Source organism: Eurosta solidaginis, chromosome 3 (assembly GCF_040869045.1).
Source record: "Eurosta solidaginis isolate ZX-2024a chromosome 3, ASM4086904v1, whole genome shotgun sequence".
NCBI classification, from domain to species: Eukaryota; Metazoa; Arthropoda; class Insecta; order Diptera; family Tephritidae; genus Eurosta; species Eurosta solidaginis.
Genome location: NC_090321.1, coordinates 204,690,567 through 204,710,199, shown reverse-complemented (window position 1 = coordinate 204,710,199; position 19,633 = coordinate 204,690,567). Strand labels below are relative to the sequence as shown.

The 19,633-nt window shown below is 37.0% G+C and overlaps 1 protein-coding gene across 11 annotated transcripts in view; it reads left to right on the top strand.

Annotated features, from left to right (window-relative positions):
* Positions 1–17,624, top strand: part of jbug (filamin-type immunoglobulin domains fbug) — a 229,773-nt gene extending 212,149 nt beyond the window's left edge. For 10 of the 11 annotated variants that reach the window (XM_067774779.1, XM_067774781.1, XM_067774778.1 and 7 more), the window contains 7 exons: positions 6,474–6,622; positions 9,013–11,089; positions 11,465–11,593; positions 11,679–12,040; positions 12,106–13,107; positions 15,851–16,030; positions 16,103–17,624. In XM_067774779.1, the coding sequence (XP_067630880.1) occupies positions 6,474–6,622; positions 9,013–11,089; positions 11,465–11,593; positions 11,679–12,040; positions 12,106–13,107; positions 15,851–16,030; positions 16,103–16,234 (4,031 nt within the window). In that variant the 3' untranslated portion in view covers positions 16,235–17,624. Of the gene's footprint in view, positions 1–675; positions 2,857–6,473; positions 6,623–9,012; positions 11,090–11,464; positions 11,594–11,678; positions 12,041–12,105; positions 13,108–15,850; positions 16,031–16,102 lie in introns of those variants that run through there. The other variant, XM_067774788.1, reaches the window with a different exon arrangement.
* The last annotated feature ends 2,009 nt before the right edge of the window (positions 17,625–19,633 follow it).

Here is a 19,633-nt window from a genome sequence, read left to right as displayed (position 1 = left end):
GAAATAATTTCGAAAATCATGCCATTATATTCGAAAGATAGTCTTCAATTGACCCCGAAAATATCTCCTAAGCGTTCCCCACATTACATGGCGATAGTTTCCAAATTATTTTGAAATGACTATGTATTAGTTCGAATACGAACGGAAGTATTTCGTATTATATTGTATCGTAAATGAGATCCACAAGGACCTCTAAAACAGTTCCAAAAAACTACACCGAAATGGTTCAGACCGTACACATCCATCACTTTCCCGAAATTGACCATAATGGTCCCGAAAAGTTCCGGAATTTTTTTTGAAAAGGTATTCAACTGGAGAACCTGGGTCATACACGAAATCAGATTGTTCTTAATCAAATATACTCACATAGATAAAAAAGATATTCTTTAATATCATTATTTCCGCGGGTGTTTTGTCTTCTAAAATTATAGCTCCCTGAAGACGCCTACCTTGAAATAGTCGAAATATATCGTAGAAAAATTGTTTTTAAATTCTGTGTGTTCTCTATACTTGTTTTATATCAACTTACATAAATGCACTTTCACAAAATTTTAGTCAAATTTTATATCTATCTACCTAGTTAAGTATCTTATTTATCATATTTTTTTGTGTGTTATTATGTTGTTATAAATATAAACTTCTGGATTCTCACTTATGATCTGTATTATATTTCAGGGCGACGAAAACTATTGTACTAAATAAACACTCTTTCTAATTATACCAATACATATATTTGCATATAATATTTTATGTGAAATTATTATATCTAATTTACAAACTTACTTATATAGATCATATATGAAGATATAAAAAATATCTCTATGTATGTAAAAGTTTATGAAATAAAAATGTACACATCTAAACAGGCCCTAATTAGTTGCACTAACAGAATTTATTCTTTTGCATGCTCACATTCTTTCTATCTAATGCCACTACACATTTTCCAATTGTGATAACTTTGTTATCTATGCGAATTTGTCTTAAAAGCAAATGTTTATTTTCAAATTTTCTTTTACTAACTAATTAAATTTTTTTATTTAATTCTTTTCTATAAAGCTCCAAAAGAAATAATAACAAAATCTACGGACTCATTTACAAATAAAAAATTTTGACGGTAGATCCCTCTTTGAAAAAAAAATTATATTTAGCATTTTTAGATCAAACTAAACCTTTTTCAAATTAAACTATACTGTTTTGAAGCCAAATAAAACTTTTGTAATTTCAAGTGAAACCATTTTAGTTCGCGCATAATATTGTTGCGAATTTTAAGGATTCTGTACCTTCTGTTATCGTTCGAATCGCAGAACTGTCGCATAAAAAATAACTCATATATTCAGTGTAGCAAAATGTTCATTATTTAGGACACTACTATGGAAGTTGTACTTCACAATTAAATTACTCGCGTATTTCATTTATAACGTTTCAAATTGATTGACCATTCCCTGCTTGCTCTGTTTTTATACTCTCAGTTGTCTCGTTTGCCTATTTTTCCTAAGGTTTAAACTTTTTACGAACAGCCTTCTCGAATGATTGTCAAAATCACAATTTAACGGAAGTTATTCGAAAATGAGCAGATGGGATGCGGTGTGTCAGTTCCGCGACCTTATCATGGTAATTTTTGAAAACTGTACCCGCAGGGAGCAGGAAAAGCACTTGTAATTTGTATTTACTGTATCTTAGATTCTTGTATACAGGTCTTAGTTTCTGTCCTTGGGTTTATCCACCTAGTAAGATATTTGCGGGGACTGTCGTTTCACCTCGTATGCAAGGGGTAGTTGACAATAAAGCATACCCAATGCAGATATGCTTTATCTTATCCGCTGAAGTTTCGGAGCAATGCCGTCTCTTCAGTTTTCGAAGTTGTTAGTAAAGTGCTCTCTTCGGCGTAATGCGTTCTCTTCGTTAGAAATATGATAATAAAGTATTCTCTTCGAATTTATGCGGTCTCCTCATTTAAAAGTTATTAATAAAGTTCGCTCTAGGAAGCTATTTCACCAAGCACTGAACTGAACAGCCTCTATTCTATTATAAAGCTATTAACGGGTAGAATGGTATTGAACTCATGGTGGAGTTTCCGTGCAATCGGATGCCATTATCCCTGAAATGGAAAAGGGTTTAGATATCTATGAGGCATTGTAATTGTACACCCGACTACAAGCTAATTTGGGGCGCTTATTTCGCAATTTAAACCGTTGTGTGTTTACGCCGTGAGGTTAAATTATACAATAACCGGTATTCACGTTAAGCATATAATATTTAATTGCACCGGGAGTTAAAATGTAAAATCAGATAAAAACTACCAGTCAGCTGATTTCTGCCCACACCTTTATTTTATATAATTTCTAATTAAATCAGCTAAGGGCCGTGTTCGCCATCTCCAATTACAACATAACAACTTGGTAAACAGCTGACGTTTATTTACACTTTTGTCGTGCACTTAACTGAGAGCTCCAGTTAGCATGGAGAAACTGAAGTTGGTGAAAACGGCACTTAAGTAGAGAGCACAGAATCAGAATGAGAAAGATTCGAAGAGAATGCTGTGTAGTGAATACCCTGCATATGGAGGATGTCATGAACAAAGTTTCATTTCAGCTGAAAAAAGTTCAATTTGATTCGAAAAAAGTTTCATCTGAATTGTAAAAGATATTACTTCATATAAAGTTTTTTTTATTTAAATAAATACATATGTAGTATTATTAGTGCTTTGACCAACTTTCTCTTTTCAATTAATTTTGTTTTTAGCTTTTTATTTCCTATTAATTACTATATAATGTTTTTTATATCCGAATTTATTGTCTTTAAAATAAAATATTATTTTTGAAATAAAAACATACTCACAAAAAAAACATATTTTTAATTACTGTCCACGGTAAACGATTATTTATAAACGTGGCTTACACTGGGTGACGAAAACAAACTTGTACCTTTGCGAGAAATGCATTATAGTAGGTCTAATGGAGGACGCAAACACCTTACTTAGGCCTGGTTTCTCAGTAGTTGGTTAAGCTAAGGTTAAACTAATTTTTCTTAAACTCTAGTCAAATTTGTAGATACGGCAACATCTGGATTTTGTTTACCCAACAAACATGGCGAAATATATGTATATCTAGTTCCGGAGGTGATCTCTAACATCATTATTTAAGTATTCTTAAACCAGATATTTCTCGAGTTTATATCCAACTTCATTCTCCAATCACTATCCAACATTTGAGAAATATTGTAAAATTTAGAGTTCTCGAGTTGATTATCATTATCAAATTATTATCCAAACTTTGAGAGATTTTGGGAAAGATACAGTTCTCAAATGAATATCCAACATATTTCTCCGGTTGATATCCTACAATGGATATCGAGTTGAGGTGGAGTTGAAAAAAAATTTCCAAGGTGATACCACCAAAACCAGCAGCTGTTTATTGTGAGAAATTAAATTAATTGATAGCAGTAATGAAGCGTAAAGCTGCAGACATTGGTACGTTATTGGTAACCGTATCGGTAACCTTATAACAGCTGGTTCGACCAACCTTATGGGAATCAATGCAATCGATTTTTGGTGCCGCTAAGGTCGTAATCGTATCGTAGCCAACCAATTGGTTTTTGGTTTTCCGCCGTAACGATAAACAGCTGATTACGTTAGGGATATGACTAGAGCGATACGACAAACGGCACCAATGACTCCGCTTTAATTAATCGAAAATAAAGTATACATATTTTATTTTATTTTCGTGAAAATACTATAGAATGGAATCTTAGATTGAGTCCAGTTAGAGAACCAAAAGTTGGGAATTAAATTTTTTAAACTTAAGCAATAGAAGTTTTTGCTTTATAAAAAATGCCCCTTTTGTTGAGTCCCCTATAATTCTAGAGTGCAGCCACTGTTTCCAAACAACTCTTGATATATTAGAAAGATGCCTAGTCATCAACATGCGCTCTAATGGTACTCAAGCCCAAATGCTTGTTGGGTATATTCGACGCCATTACGAACGAACGCAAATAACTGATAGGTTAACTAGAGTTTAACCCTGCCAGATCGGCCGCTGAAAAACTGCAGAATAAGTTTAAGCGTAGTTTAACTGACAAACTGAGTTGAACTTGTACTGAAAAACCGGGCCTTACTAAGCATTTCTAATAAACCCTCAAAATCTGGCGTTAGGAGGAAGAATCCTCTTTTTTTATATGTTTATGCTTCAATCTACTGACCAATCAATTTTTTCCTCTACATGTTGCATACTTTTCCGCGTATTTGATACTGTCTTAGATATTAACGTTATGTCTCTAGTTAACCTTTCAGTTATTTGTGTTCGTTCGTAATGGCGTCGAATATTTAAGATTGAGTACCTTTAGAGCTCATGTTGATTAACTTGAGAATCAAAGCGTTTTCAGCAAAAAAGGGATTTTTTTGTAAAGCAAAAAATGCTGTTATTTAAGTTGAAAACAAAAATATAGTTCTCAACTTGTGCTCAAGTATGGTTTCCTAATTGGCCACAAATGTAAGATTTCAATTAAATGAATTTTTTTTTTATTTATTTTCAACTCGAGAAATTCGCTGGATATTTATTGGAGAATTTTACACTTCTCTAAATCACTCAAAGCTTGAATAATAATTTGAGAATTATGTAGGAAACCAACTCGAGCACTATAAATTTTAAAAAATTTCGCATGTTGGATATCAACTTGAGAACTTTCAGGTGTAACAATAACTAGCCGGACCCGTGCACATCTTGCGCAACAAAATACAAAAGTGTCATATCAAATATCAACAGAAACCCTGCAAAAATCGTTGGATCAGGTGGTCCACTGGAGTACTTACCATTGTACTCCACTGTAATGCAGCAATGGACCAACTCATGTTTCTACACGAACATATTGTAAGCCGATCATTGCTCGTTTTTAACGATTTTAAACACTAAACGATGTTTATTGGACTGTGGGTACTCCATGGATTACTCTGATGTAATGCGGAGCTGGAGTATATGGTCCAGTCCTAGGAAATTGCAATGTTAATTGGACCATATTTTTTGTATGAATTGTGGTTAATTTTGGAGCACTCGGTTGGTCCATAGCGAGTACTCCATACATGCATGCATGGAGTACTCGCGTTTTTTGCAGGGAATCGCCTGTTCTATCAATCAATAATCTATCAATAGAAACTTACATGTGCTTGCGCTGCCATCTGGCGAATGTTGGTAATGCCGGTAATGTAGTGTTAGTTCTAATCAAATATTCACAATAGTACTATAGTACAAATAGATTTATTTGTGTGCTCACAATCGTTTATTTTTAACAAATTATTTTAATAAAATATAGCTAAACAAAAGCACTACCACCAATAATGCCCAGAGCTCTATAACAGCACGACTCTGCATCTTTACAACCAAAACTTAAAAAACGGCAATTAGAAATAATATATAAGATTAGAGGATAATATTGGACGATGAGCCTTTTGTGTTTAGTAGGGTTTATAGCCAACTGAACTATAGGTCAATTATACTTACTTATAGCGCAATTGACTTATGTCTCGTTCACAGCAGGCGTTGAAGCTGTTGATTTTTCTGTTCACGGGACGAGTCGCTTTTGACTCACTCAAGTAAAGTGTTAGCTTAGATTAGTCGGAGTATTATTAAAACTTTTTTTACAATGCCGCTATCCGTTTACGCGTTGCTCGTAAGACGAAATTGTTCTAGAATAAGTTTTCTGCTAGATAAATTGTACATTTAAAAGGTAACGAATAAACATTTTCCTTCAGTAGTTAAGCCTTACCTTGCCCCATTTCTTTACACTTCATACATTCATTATCGAGTCTTCCGAAAAACTCTACACATCTTTCTCAGCTATTTTATTCTTGTACATACATAATTTTGGAAAACTTATAATAATATATTTAGCATGTGGAGATATTTTTATATTAGCTCAAGAAAATTTACTAACTTAATCTTTAAATTGTACATATGTGCATACGCTTGAATTGAAAATCTAAGTTTTGTAACAACTAAACAATAGAACCCATTTCATTATATAAACAAATTAATTTCTTAAACTAATCACGCTTTTTTCCAAATTTTTTCTCATTTACTCATTTAAAAATTTAAAAAAAACACTCACATGCAAATCCCTTTTAAACAATAATAAACAAAATAATACCAACTAACTTCGCTAATCTAATACTATAAAATTACCGTATTTGCTTATGCTTTATAACAAAATACAAATAACTGTAATGTATTTTGCAAATTTTCAACAAAATCCAAATTTTTACGACGTTAACTCTTTTTACGCGCAACCCAACAATCAATAAAAAAATAAAACGAAAATCGAAAAAAAACTTGAAAAACTTACTAACTCCGCAATTCAAAAAAAACTAAAAAATTAACTAATTCAAAAACATTTGAAAACAAAAAAATTAAAACAACAAATAAATGTTATAACAACGAATCACAACAATACATCAAACTCAACTATATGAACTTACGCATCAGGACCTGCTGGCCAATCCGTGCCTGCTCAAGTCCATCAAACCTCGGATGGTATCTTCAAAGCGGAATTTGTGCCACGCGTTGTCGGTGAACATCGTGTTAATGTTACCGTTAATGGTTTGTCTACCGCTGGTAGTCCCTATGCAGCTAAGGTAGGAATTCATACAAATATTTGTATAGTAACAATTTTAGATTTTAAGAGCCGTTTTGATCCTCTCTGAGTAACGCTGGTCATTCGAAATCGTTTCTTGATCTGTCTGGCGTACGTCGCGACGGTGACGGATTATATCTCTTTAAGCCATTACACAGAGATGATGAAAACAAACGAAAGTTTAAGTAATCACTCTCACTCTGTATCGCTGAAGTGGAACTATACACAGTACAGAGAAAGTGATTATGGTCTATTAGTGGATATTGACCGAACTTCTGCTTTTTATTTGGGTCATGTTCAGTATTATGGCCTCTACTTCAGCTGTATCATCATAATTAGGATAAAAAGCATCATTATGGGAAGTTCTCAACAAACATTTTCGTTTTTTGTGTTGTTTTTTTACTTTTCACTAAACTTAACTCCGGCCAATTAAAAAAAATTCCGGATGAAACTAAGTTTATATTCATATCTTCGCAGAAACTCTGAGATATCTTTTCCTCTTTAGCTTTTGGCTAAAGAAGTTGTCTCTTTAAGGAGCGTACAATATGACTACAGTTCTCAATTATTTCAGCCTTTGGTTCAGAAGTAGAGATTATATACATGCAAATGTCCACCATATTAGAATCCCCGTCGATGGCATTAACTATCGATTGTCATACAACCAAAAATACTGGGTGTGACGTTTTGTCAGGATCTTGGCGAGCATGCGTCCGCAGTTGTACCTAAAACCCAGAAACGCTATAAAATCCTCAAATCTCTTGCCGTCGGCACTTGGGGTTAAGATAAAGAGGCGGTTATTACCACTTACAAAATAATTGACCGGCCTATTGCATGCTACGCGTCCCCGATATCGTTGCCGAGCCTAAAGGTTACTCACTGAAAAAAGTACAGGTGTTGGAATTTGATTATCTTACTTTTGTATGTCCAAGTGAAAAATCAAGCACAGACAAGTTAATGCTTACAAATTATACGTTTTATTCATTTGCAGTTCAAATTGAGAATCAGAATATTAAAATTGATACAAAGAGAAAGAATGGATATGTACGTTGTACACAGAATTGTATTACAACAACAGGCCTGTCTCCTGAACACCACGAGGCGAGAGTACTCCCCAGTTGGGAGAGAAATGAAGTGCTGAACAAATAGTTCATGTTTAATACCCAGAAGCCGGGACATCCCAACAGACATCTGATTTAAGGGGCTTATGAGGTCATCTCGGCACTTGAGAACACAAACGTATGAAGCAAAAAATACAAACAGGTCCTCAGTGATATCCACAAACAGGCGTCGGACCTCTGTTCGAGGAACTGCCCGGCGAATCCAGTTCACTCTAGCTCAACTTCGACCTGGGTACTGAGCAGGCTGAGCTCTTACCTATCCAGAATCAACCCCGGCATACATAATTGTATGTCCTGCATGCAACGTGTCTCAAAATAAGACCAACCATCATTTCAATTTCTATGTGGAACAAACGCCTCTAATATCCCTCTCTCTCCGAACCAAACCTGTTGAAGCTGCAAGTTTCCTTGTACTCCATTTGAAGATATTGATGACAATTTGTGAGTAGTCGCACCTATTGGATGGGGCGAAGCACTGCTACAACAACATCTACTGTATCCTCTAACAATAGTGATCTTGATGTAGTCCCAAAACGATCCTTAAACCAATTTGAATGAAAATAGTCCGAAAATAATTCTGCAAAATTTCCTGGAATAATCCACAGATATTCAAAAAATAATGGCGAAATGATCATGAAATAAATAGAATTATCTCGAAAACAATCCCAAATCTCTCCTAAATAGTTCATTTTTGGTGCCAAGCGATTCATCTTCTGTTCTGCTTCCCATGCTTATATCTCTTAGATGAGCCCTGACATAGCTCTCCATACCCTGCTCCTTGTTTGCTGCGCCAAATTTCAGAGTTTATTTTCAAACTACCACTCCTTTCGAAAGACTCAGACTCGACCGCCTCTGACATGAGAAAAACAGACATCGTTGTGTCCCAAACACAGACAAACACGTATTATTAAGGCATTATGTACCACGTGCCGACCAAAAATGGGCAACAGATTCCCTCGTTGAGACCTAACTGTACGTTATGGGATATATCGCCTGAGCTGCTATATATCCTTCTGAAATTATAAATACCTGAAAGTGAGACAGGTTTTGTAAGCCCCCTATAATATATCCCGTACCTGGCAGGAGCGCCGAGATTTAAGTACCAAGAGATGAGAGCTTAGAGGTGCACTACGGTATACAGAAACTGGATGCAGTGAGGCTCAAATAAAAAATTTGATTACTGCGAATTTCGGCAAAAGCTACAATCAATTTGAGACATTATTTTTTTCTAACCTAACTTTTTTTCATCTTTTACTTCTTAATCCAAAACTAGGTCTACGATGTGAACGCCATTAAAGTAAAGAATGTTAGCAATGGCACCGTCGGCAAGCCGGTCACTTTTCTTGTCGAGACCTCGCAAGCTGGACCAGGCAACCTTGAGGTTACCGTAAATGGCGGACGTGTGCCAACTTCAGCACAAGCACAAGGCCAACACACCTACGCAATAAGTTTTACACCACGTGATGCACAAAATCATACAGTCGAGTTACGTTTCAATGGACAAGACGTGCCAGGTTCGCCGTTCACCTGCCGCGTCTCAGCCGCAGCGCGTATACAGTCACCAGAAACATTGGATAAAGTAAGCGTTGGACGTATGTTTGAGTTTATAGTCGAATCGGATACAGAGCCAGTTGTCGAAGTACTCGGACCAGCTAGACGTAGTGTGCCTGTGAAGATAGATGCGTTAGATGGCGTGGGTTACAATATAAAATTTGAGCCAGTTGAAGTGGGTGATCACTCGGTAGAAGTACGTTTACCTGGTGGCGGTCATGTCGAGGGTAGTCCTTTCTTGTTAAAAGCCTACTCTGCGGAGAAGGTCATCGTCACAGACATACGTCCTGGTGTAGTAGGTAAAAGCGTCAGTTTCGGTATAAATGCCAGTCAGGCAGGTGCTGGAAATTTGGAAATCATTGTAGCAGTCAACGGAAAAAATGTGCCCAACTATGTGCAGTCTGAAGGTAATGCACGCTTCAAGGTTAACTTTAAACCTACGGAGGCTGCAGCACATTCATTGTCAGTGCGCTTTAATGGACATCCCGTGCCCGGTTCACCATTTACTTGTCAAATTGCGTCAGCGCCTATAAGTTTGCCACGTGCCATGGCGACGGGAGAGGGTTTAAAGCAGGCCGCTATCAAAGTGGATAACACCTTCGAGCTAGAGGGATTCGAAGGCGTCGAGCCGCAAGTATTTGTTACAACGCCATCCGGCGACAATATTATATGTCAGCTTGTAGCGCAAGGCGGCGACAGTTACACAGCCACATTTCAGCCCACAGTTGTGGGTCGTCATCTGATAAGCGTTACAGCCAATGATAAACACATCAACGGCTCACCATTCTCATGCAATGTCTTCGATGTTTCACGTGTCAGTATCAGCGGCTTGGATCAACAATATGGACCGGCAGCATTGGGTATACCGGTTACTTTTAGTGTAGATGCTGCTGGCGCTGGTGAGGGTACTCTAGAGCTGGTCGTTTCGACCGACACAAGCACTGTCAAAGCGGAAGTCGTCGCATGCGCGCGTGGTCTTTACGATGTCACTTTCGTACCACAAACAACCGAACCGCACTATGTGAATATTACATTCAACGAAGTGCCCGTCGATGGTAGCCCATTCCGCGTAGAGATACAACAAACAACACAACACATACAAATAGGCAGTTTGGCCACAATCGATTTCCCTACAGATGACCAGATTGCTGAGATTATGGGACCCGATCATAAGCCAGTGCCATACACAATTACCAGACAAACAGCAGAGTTCCGTACACACATGACTGGCAATTATTTGATACGTTTCATCGATCGCGATACACGTCAACATATTGGTGCCCGCACCCTAACAGTCTTCGATCCGTCATTAGTGAAGATCACCGAAGTTGGTGAGTCGGTGTGTCAGCGACCAGCTAGTATTTCGGTGTCGCTCAATGAGGCAGGACAGGGTGAGCTGTCGGCTTTGGTAAAATGTGGTGCTTCAGAGGTACCACACTCTATACGTGGTCCATCCAAGACTGGTATTTATGAGATTATCTATCATCCGACGCGTGTTGCACCACACAAGATCACAATACTATTCAACGAAGTGCCAATCTCACTGAAACCGCTCGAAATCAATGTATTACCTCCTAATGCTGGTAAGGAGATTAGCGTATCAGGATTAGGGCTCTATCAGGCGCGTGTTGGTAAGACTACATCCTTCGCCATAGATACGGTTAAAAGGCCAGCACGTGAATTTGATGTTGTGGTATCAGGGCCGGGTGGTCAAGCTCTGCCGGTTCGTTGTTATCAAACGAAGAGCGGACATTTGCAGGCCGAGTTTAATATCAACAAGCCGGGACAGAGTATAATTGGTAAGTTGAGTGTATTTATGTAGGGAGCTTTTTTTAGGTCGGAAAATCACGATTTTATTTTTTATTTTTTTATTTCACTTAAAAAATAACAATTATTATTAAGTTTTTTAATTTGGTCGGAAAAAACAGTAATTTTTTGAGTTTTTGATTTCGCTCGAAAAATAACAGTTATTTTTGGAAGTCTTTATTTCTCGCGGGCAAAAGTAATTTTTTTGTAAATTTCTTATTTCGCACGGAAATAACAGTTATTTTTGGAATTTTTTCTTTTGTTAAAAAAATAACAGTTATATTTTGAGTTTTCTACTTCTCTCGTTTTCTCTTTCTGTTAATACCCGAAAAACTGACAGTTGAAATAACAGTGAATATTTTTTGCAGAGGTTCTACATCAATCAAAACCACTACCAGGAAGTCCCTTTACTTGTGAAGCTTTCGATACAAGTCGGATTACGGTACAGGGTGTACCCAAAGGCCAGTTAGCATTACATAGTCCCATATGCTTCTCAGGTTTGTTGACTTAGTTCGGTGTATAAGATCTACTGATTGTATCGCTCTTTAACACTACTCTCTTTTTTTCTTTTCCGTCACATAGTACGCACCGAGAATGCTGGTATCGCCGAATTGGAAGCTTTTGCTATCTCGCCTAGCAACCAAAATTTGCCCGTCCACATTACCGAACAGTCAGAGGGTATTTACAGCATTGAGTTCGTGCCATCCCAACCGGGCGCCTATAAATTGACAGTCATGTATGGTGGTGAAACCGTACAGGGCTCGCCATTCACTTTTACCGCCTCTGCAAGTGGTGTGAAAACAGATATCCGTGCTGCCGGCAATGGTTTGGAAGTGTGCCAACGCAACAAAGAAGCTTCCTTTATAGTCTATTGTCCACTGGCGCCAAATGTTCAAATCGAACGCGTCGATGAGTTTGGTGAACGTATTGAGCCAAAAATTAAGGTGAGTTCAAAGATTTCATACTTCCTTACAGTGCACCTAAGACAATTTTCTTCTTCCACTTACAGGCCTTGGGCAACAACGAATGGCGCATCTCATATACCATCCTTTCTGTGGGTCATTACGAGATACGTGCCAGCTATCCAAATCGTGGTAATTTACCCGGATCGCCATGGAGTGTCTCATGTGTTGAAACTTCAAAAATCACACCCGTTGGCGGTTGGGGTACGCTACTCGATCACGATGGTCGTCTCATATTACCAGCACGTATAGTTTTCGATGTTGAAAATGCTGGCCCTGGCGATTTGGCCTGTTCTATTGATGGGATTGAGATACCTGTGGACAAACTGAGTGATGGCAAAATGCGTCTGTTCATTTCTGCCGACAACTTGGCACCCGGCGAACATGAATTGGATCTTACATTCAGTGGTCTTACTATTGTTCAATGTCCTCGTAGCGCATATGTAACGGGACAGCAAGCAGCTGATAAAGTGGTGCTCACAGGTCGCGGCTTGGCTGCAGCACAAGCTGGCGAGGCAGCACATTTCACCATCGATGCTACAAATGCTCCAGCGGGTAGGCCTGAAGTCATATTGGTACATCAAGATAATACGACAGTGCCAGTTAGTTTAGCTCAACCACGTCCAACTGAGAATATATGGCTGGCTTCGTATACACCACAAAAGTCATCGTCGGGTCCATTAAATTTATCGGTGAAATGGAATGGTCGTTTGGTGAAAGGTTGTCCTCTCACAGTTGCTGTTGGCTCATCTATGGATGCTTCGAAAGTAATTTGTTCTGGTGATGGTCTACGTCATGGAATTGTTGGTAGAGATATTAAATCGTGGATTGATACGCGTCGTGCTGGCCCTGGTGAGCTAACCGCACACTGCGCTGGTCCACGCAAAGTAGCCTATTGTGAGTTGTACGACCATGGTGATGCTACTTTTACTTTGAATATCAAACCGCAGGAGCCGGGTAGACATTTGCTAACAATCAAATATGGTGGGCAGAATGTGCCTGGTTCGCCGTTTGCGCTTAAAGTGGCCGGAGCTCCAGATGCGAGCAAGGTGAGTGAAATATTAATATTAATAGAGAAACAGTGAAGGGTTGAAATAATTTTAAAGATTCTTACAAAAAATCTACAGCGCAAGATTAGCAGTCCTCTTAAGTCGTTAACGTTCATTTATATTGGAAAAAGTTTCGACATCCCTAGTTGAGACAAAGCGATTTCGGCATTCGATCGTTTTCAGCGTATTGTTGGAGAAATTCGACAAAGGGGTTACTCGGATATATTTTTCGTCCATTGTGAATGCCTTCAATGCGTTCCGGATGGGGGCACATACGTCAATCTGATACTAGTTGTGATCCTTTCCCACATAAACTTAAGTAGAAGCAAAAGAAAAAACCCTCTTTATCTCCGTTAGGCTATCGAAAAATCTTGCGTCCACAAATCTGAGTCGTTTTATATGTTTTGATGCACATCCACAAAAAAAAAAAACACGTATAAACCGACTACTCCTCCGGCTCGTCCTGACATCGCAAGCGTCGAAACATCGATGCGATAGCTCAATGTCCTGTGATGACGCCCATTAGTACTTTCACTGCAGATTTGCTTAGCTCGAAAAGGAAGCTCATTCTTTACCTATTAAAACGTGGCTAAAAGGACCTTTGTGAACTTAACATCACCCCGCTTGGTTCACAGAAAGATATTGCCTTAATGTTTTATTTCTTGATTTCGAGAGAAGATGAGATTACTCATGGAGTGGGTAAAGTTTTCCGGAAGATTTATGGTCCTGTCCGAGATGTTGACGGCGCTTACCGAAGGAGGTATAATGATAATGTAACGAATTTAAGCAAATTCTGCTTATTTGCAACCTTCTGCTAACGTTCGAGTCGCTAAATTGTTGAATAAATAACTCCAATATTCAATAATGCAAAATGGTCTTTATTGGACTACTTTGAAAGTACTTCACAATAACACTTATACTTCGCAACCAATAGCGTGCTTAAATCAAAAATGATTACTGACTACTTAGCTTGTGCTGCTTTTATACTCTTTGCCCAAATATCTAGATGTTTCTTCTTCTAGAATTGTCTACTTGGTTACCAGCTATATGCGTGTGTATTTGTAGTTTGCAGCCTCTCGCATAGCCATATGCGTGTGTATATGTGAGTACTACTTCAACTGATGACTACAGCTGTGTGTGAGTTATCTCGTCGTTGCCTTGTATGTATGTGGGTAAATGATGATTTATGTAGCTTGCTTTAATGTTTTTGTTGGTGTGCATTTACTTAGTAACAGCAAATATTTTTGAAAGAATAAGATGTTGCATGTGCGAAGTTTAGTGGAAAGCAGCGGAGCTTCACAAAATTCTAGTAGGTCACTTCCACCAGACCAAAAACTTTACCATAATTTTTAACATAATTTAAGTCCACAAAGTACACTGATTGGAGTTTTAGAGAGTAAAAATTTAAATTCTGAACAGATTAGCTGAATAAAAAGTGTACAAATAATTGTTAAGTAATAAATACAGACAGTGGTAGTTTAAGTTTTTTGCTGTGGTAAGTGGTGAATGTGACCTACAAGAATTTTGTGAAGCTTGCTTCACACTATTTGTCGTCCCTGTAACATCTCTATCTTAAAATTGTCTCTTGTAACAGCTTAGAGATGGCAATATTCGTCACAGTGACCTGTGTGAGCTTTACGCAGATAGGACAATAGTACAGCGAATAAAAACCCAAAGGCTTCGCTGGCTAGGCGATGTTATGCGAATGGCTAAGAAAGTATTTCCGTCGATACCGCAGATTGGAAGCAGAGAAAGCGGCATCCCTTAGTGCTCTTAATTGGCGTCAGTTATTGCGAAATAGGGATAGCTGGAGTGTCTTTTTACGAAACGGCAAAAATCGCTTATCATATCGTCATCAAATTAATTTCCTTGAATACACTAGCACCAACAAAGGTAGACATTGAGATATTGTGCAACTATATCAAGTTAGATTATGCCTTTAAGGTAGGCTGGCTGTCAGAAAATACCATTACATTGGTCTCTGGGACTTTACTGTCCTGAATCAGTCTACTTCTTTTCACTTTGGCAAAGACCTCCTCCTGAAAGACACTGCAAAAGTCACGAAGTCGGTAAGTTGATGTTTCGCCCAGCCCCAGCTCCACCATATGTGAAGGCTTTAATGTCCTCCCATTCCTTCTATTACTCCTTATTTCCGCCGTAATACTATTTATATTGGGTGTAAGGTCAGTTTTGACACGGTTTTACCGACCTCTTGTCTTGGTATCTTACATTGTTGCGTGCCCGTATTCCTGACTTCCACCCGTTGGATTCTTTATTAGCGCCTTCCACCAGACCGCACCTCTTTACATCAGTATCAGTTAAAAGTGCGTATTGTAGACACCATGAATAATATACGGCAATTGCTCTAAGTTCCTTCCTAAGATTGTTTTGCAGGTATAATACGCTGTTAGAGCTTTAGCTGGTTTCTTCTCAATATTCATTTTCCAGCTTAATTTGGAGTAAAGAATTATGCTTTGTCTTGGTTCTTGGTTTTGGTCTTAGCCTTGACCTTGGGCTCTAACTTGGCCTTGGTCTTGGTTTAGATCTTGGCCGTGGTCCTAGTCTTGGGCTAGTTCTTGGCCTTGATCTTGGTTTATGTCTTGGGCTTAATATATATCTTAGGTTTGACCTTAGTCTTCATCTTGCTCTTTGTTTTCGACTCTGTCATTTTCTTAATCTTTATTATAGAACTGACCTTAATCTTGATCGCATATCTTAATACCTACCTCCTTTCATTTATAAGGTTCGCGTCTATGGCCCCGGTATCGAGCATGGCGTGCTGGCCACCTTTCAATCGCGTTTTATATGCGATACGCGTGGTGCTGGCGCTGGACAACTAACAGTGCGTGTACGTGGCCCCAAAGGAGCATTCCGTGTCGAAATGCAACGTGAAAGTCAAAAGGATCGCACCATACTGTGCAAGGTAAGGAAGGATTAGGCATATATTTGTATGCTCAGTTTTTAATTAACATTTTTTTCTCAACACTCCAAACAGTACGATCCAACCGAGCCTGGCGATTATCGCGTCGAAGTCAAATGGGCTGGTGAGTTTGTGCCAGGCTCACCGTTTCCTGTAATGATATTCGATACTGAAGAAGAGTTACGTCGCTATTTGCAAGGTATATGAGGCCAAAGTAGTATTAGCACAATTATACTGCCCAGCCCTGCCCTCAGTCAATTGACGCAACATCAAAACAACCAACCTCAACCTCAACTTCCACATCAACACCAACAACCAATTCAATTACAACATCAACAGCAGTATTTTAATACATTACCAGCATCACCGCAACAATTTCATCATTGCTCCCAACAACAAATACACCGTCTATCACCATTGCTGGGCAGTCAGTTACTGAACCAGCAGCAGCATTATATAAGCAATCCGGATTTTATATACGAAATGGGTTCGCGCAGTTGTTTGCGTCATCGTTGCCGACAGGATAACAACTGTGTACTCCTTTGACAAATTGTACAAACACATACATTTGATACATATATTTATACACACATACGTATGTATTTGTATAGAAAGAATGTGCAGTTTATTTTTTTTCATTTGAAAGCGCAAAGCTGGAAAGCTATTGAAAAAATAAATAATAGATAAGCTCCAAAGGTAAAATAAAAATAAACAAAAAAAAAAACGGTAAATAAAATGGTTCAAATATGTAACTTTGTTGTTGCTACATACGATACTACTTCATACAAACAAACTGGTCACACAGATCGACGACAAACGAGAAAAATAAAAAACGAAATGAGGGCAGCTTACATAAAACTAAAAACCAAAACGAAAAATAAATTGAGGCATTATTTTAAAATTGAATGAAAAAAAAAGATTTACAAGCGCTTTTTATTTAAATTTACAAATTTATAAGCATTAAAATATAAAGTGACAACGAAATCTTCCCATCGTTACAAACGATTATTAAAAATATATAAACAAATTTTATACATATTTAGTTTTAAAATTTTAATGAAAATTTAGCAGCAATTTGCACAAAAAATTTACTTATCGACACAAAATTAAAATAAATTTATGAGTGAAAAAAACTTAGATGAGAAAATAAAAAAAAAAATAAAAATACGAAAAAAAATATTTCTTAAAACTTTTGAAAATATTTTTTATAATAGAAAACTATACAAAAAAAATTTTAATTTATAAATAAAAATTAAAAAAATAAATGGTTTGAACAATTTTCAAAGTAAATTTTGTAAGAAAAAAATTTTTTCGTTTGAAACTTATAATTGAAAAAAAAAAAATTATTAAAAAAAAGACAACAAAAGAACTAAAAACTCGACTTTAAAACATTGCAATAATATAATTTAATAAAAAAACTTTAATTCATTTTTAAAATTTTTAAATTTCACTTTAGTGTTTACTAAAAAAGCTATGTTAATAAATTTAACAACGACAATTTTTTTTTATTAATCTAACATATGATCTATATATATTTTACTTAATTTTAAATATATACACAAATTTTCAAATAACAATTAAATATATTTTAACTAAAGATTTGGTTGTTTTAATAATAAATTAAAAATAGTGAATCTAAGTATGGGCGAAGCTGAACATTTTATACCCAGCTGTGCGTGTTGTTAAGGAAAGATGTCATCAGAGAGGCTTTAGAACAGTAACCGTCACAAAAACAAGTTTCTTACCAAATTTGCTTGGAATTTACCAATTTTAGTACGAATAATTTCATTCGATTTGCGGGGAGATTAACTTAAAAGGGCGGCACCATGCCCATTGAAAAATGACTTCAAATTTTGAAAGATTAAAACTTTAAAACACTTTGGGCATGATCGTCTACTGATTTCAAAAACAATAATTTTGCTTTCAGACCTTTTTCTCCCATTATATCTAGGCTGTGCCATGCCCATTTTCAAAGTTTTTATACTCAGTTGAGCAGAGCTCACAGAGTATATTAAGTTTGATTGGATAACGGTTGGTTGTACATATATAAAGGAATCGAGATAGATATAGACTTCCATATATCAAAATAATCAGGATCGAAAAAAAATTTGATTGCGCCATGTCCGTCCGTCCGTCCGTCCGTCCGTTAACACGATAACTTGAGTAAATTTTGAGGTATCTTGATGAAATTTGGTATGTAGATTCCTGAGCACTCATCTCAGATCGCTATTTAAAATGAACGATATCGGACTATAACCACGCCCACTTTTTCGATATCGAAATTTTCGAAAAACCGAAAAAGTGCTATAATTCATTACCAAAGACAGATAAAGCGACGAAACTTGGTAGATGAGTTGAATTTATGACGCAGAATAGAAAACTAGTAAAATTTTGGACAATGGGTGTGGCACCGCCCACTTTTAAAAGAAGGTAATTTAGAAGTTTTGCAAGCTGCAATTTGTCAGTCGTTGAAGATATCATGATGAAATTTGGCAGGGATGTTACCCCTATTACTATATGTACGCCTAATAAAAATTAGCAAAATCGGAGAAGGACCACCCCCACTTTTAAAAAAAAAATTTTTTTAAGTAAAATTTTAACAAAAAATTTAATATCTTCACAGTATATAAGTAAATTATGTCTACATTCAACTCCAGTAATGATATCGTGCAACAAAATACAAAAATAAAAGAAAATTTCAAAATGGGCGTGGCTCCGCCCTTTTTCATTTAATTTGTCTAGGATACTTTTAACGCCATAAGTCGAACAAAAATTAACCAATCCTTTTGAAATTTGGTAGGGGCATAGATTTTATGATTTTAACTGTTTTCTGAGAAATCGGGCGAAATCGGTTGATGCCACGCCCAGTTTTTATACACAGTCGTTCTTCTGTCCTTCGGCATGGCCGTTAACACGATAACTTGAGCAAAAATCGACATATCTTTAATGAACTTAGTTCACGTACTTACTTGAACTCATTATATCTTGGTATGAAAAATGAACGAAATCCGACAATGACCACGCCCACTTTTTCGATATCGAAAATTACGAAAAATTAAAAAAATGCCATAATTCTATACCAAATACGAAAAAAGGGATGAAACATGGTGAGGTAATTGGATTGGTTTATTGACGCGAAATATAACTTTAGAAAAAACTTTATAAATTGGTTGTGACACCTACCTATTAAGTAGAAGAAAATGAAAAAGTTCTGCAGGGCGAAATAAAAAACCCTTAAAATCGTGGCAGGTATTACATATATAAATAAATTAGCGGTATCCAACAGATGATATTCTGGGTCACCCTGGTCCACATTTTGGTCGATATCTGGAAAACGCCTCCACATATACAACTACCACCACTCCCTTTTAAAACTCTCATTAATACCTTTAATTTGATACCCATATCGTACAAACAAAGTCTAGAGTCACCCCTGGTCCACCTTTATGGCGAAATCTCGAAAAGGCGAACACCTATAGAACGAAGGCCCACTCCCTTTTAAAAATACTCATTAACACCTCTCATTTGATACCCATATCGTACAAACAAAGTCTAGAGTCACCCCTGGTCCATCTTTATGGCGATATCTCGAAAAGGCGAACAACT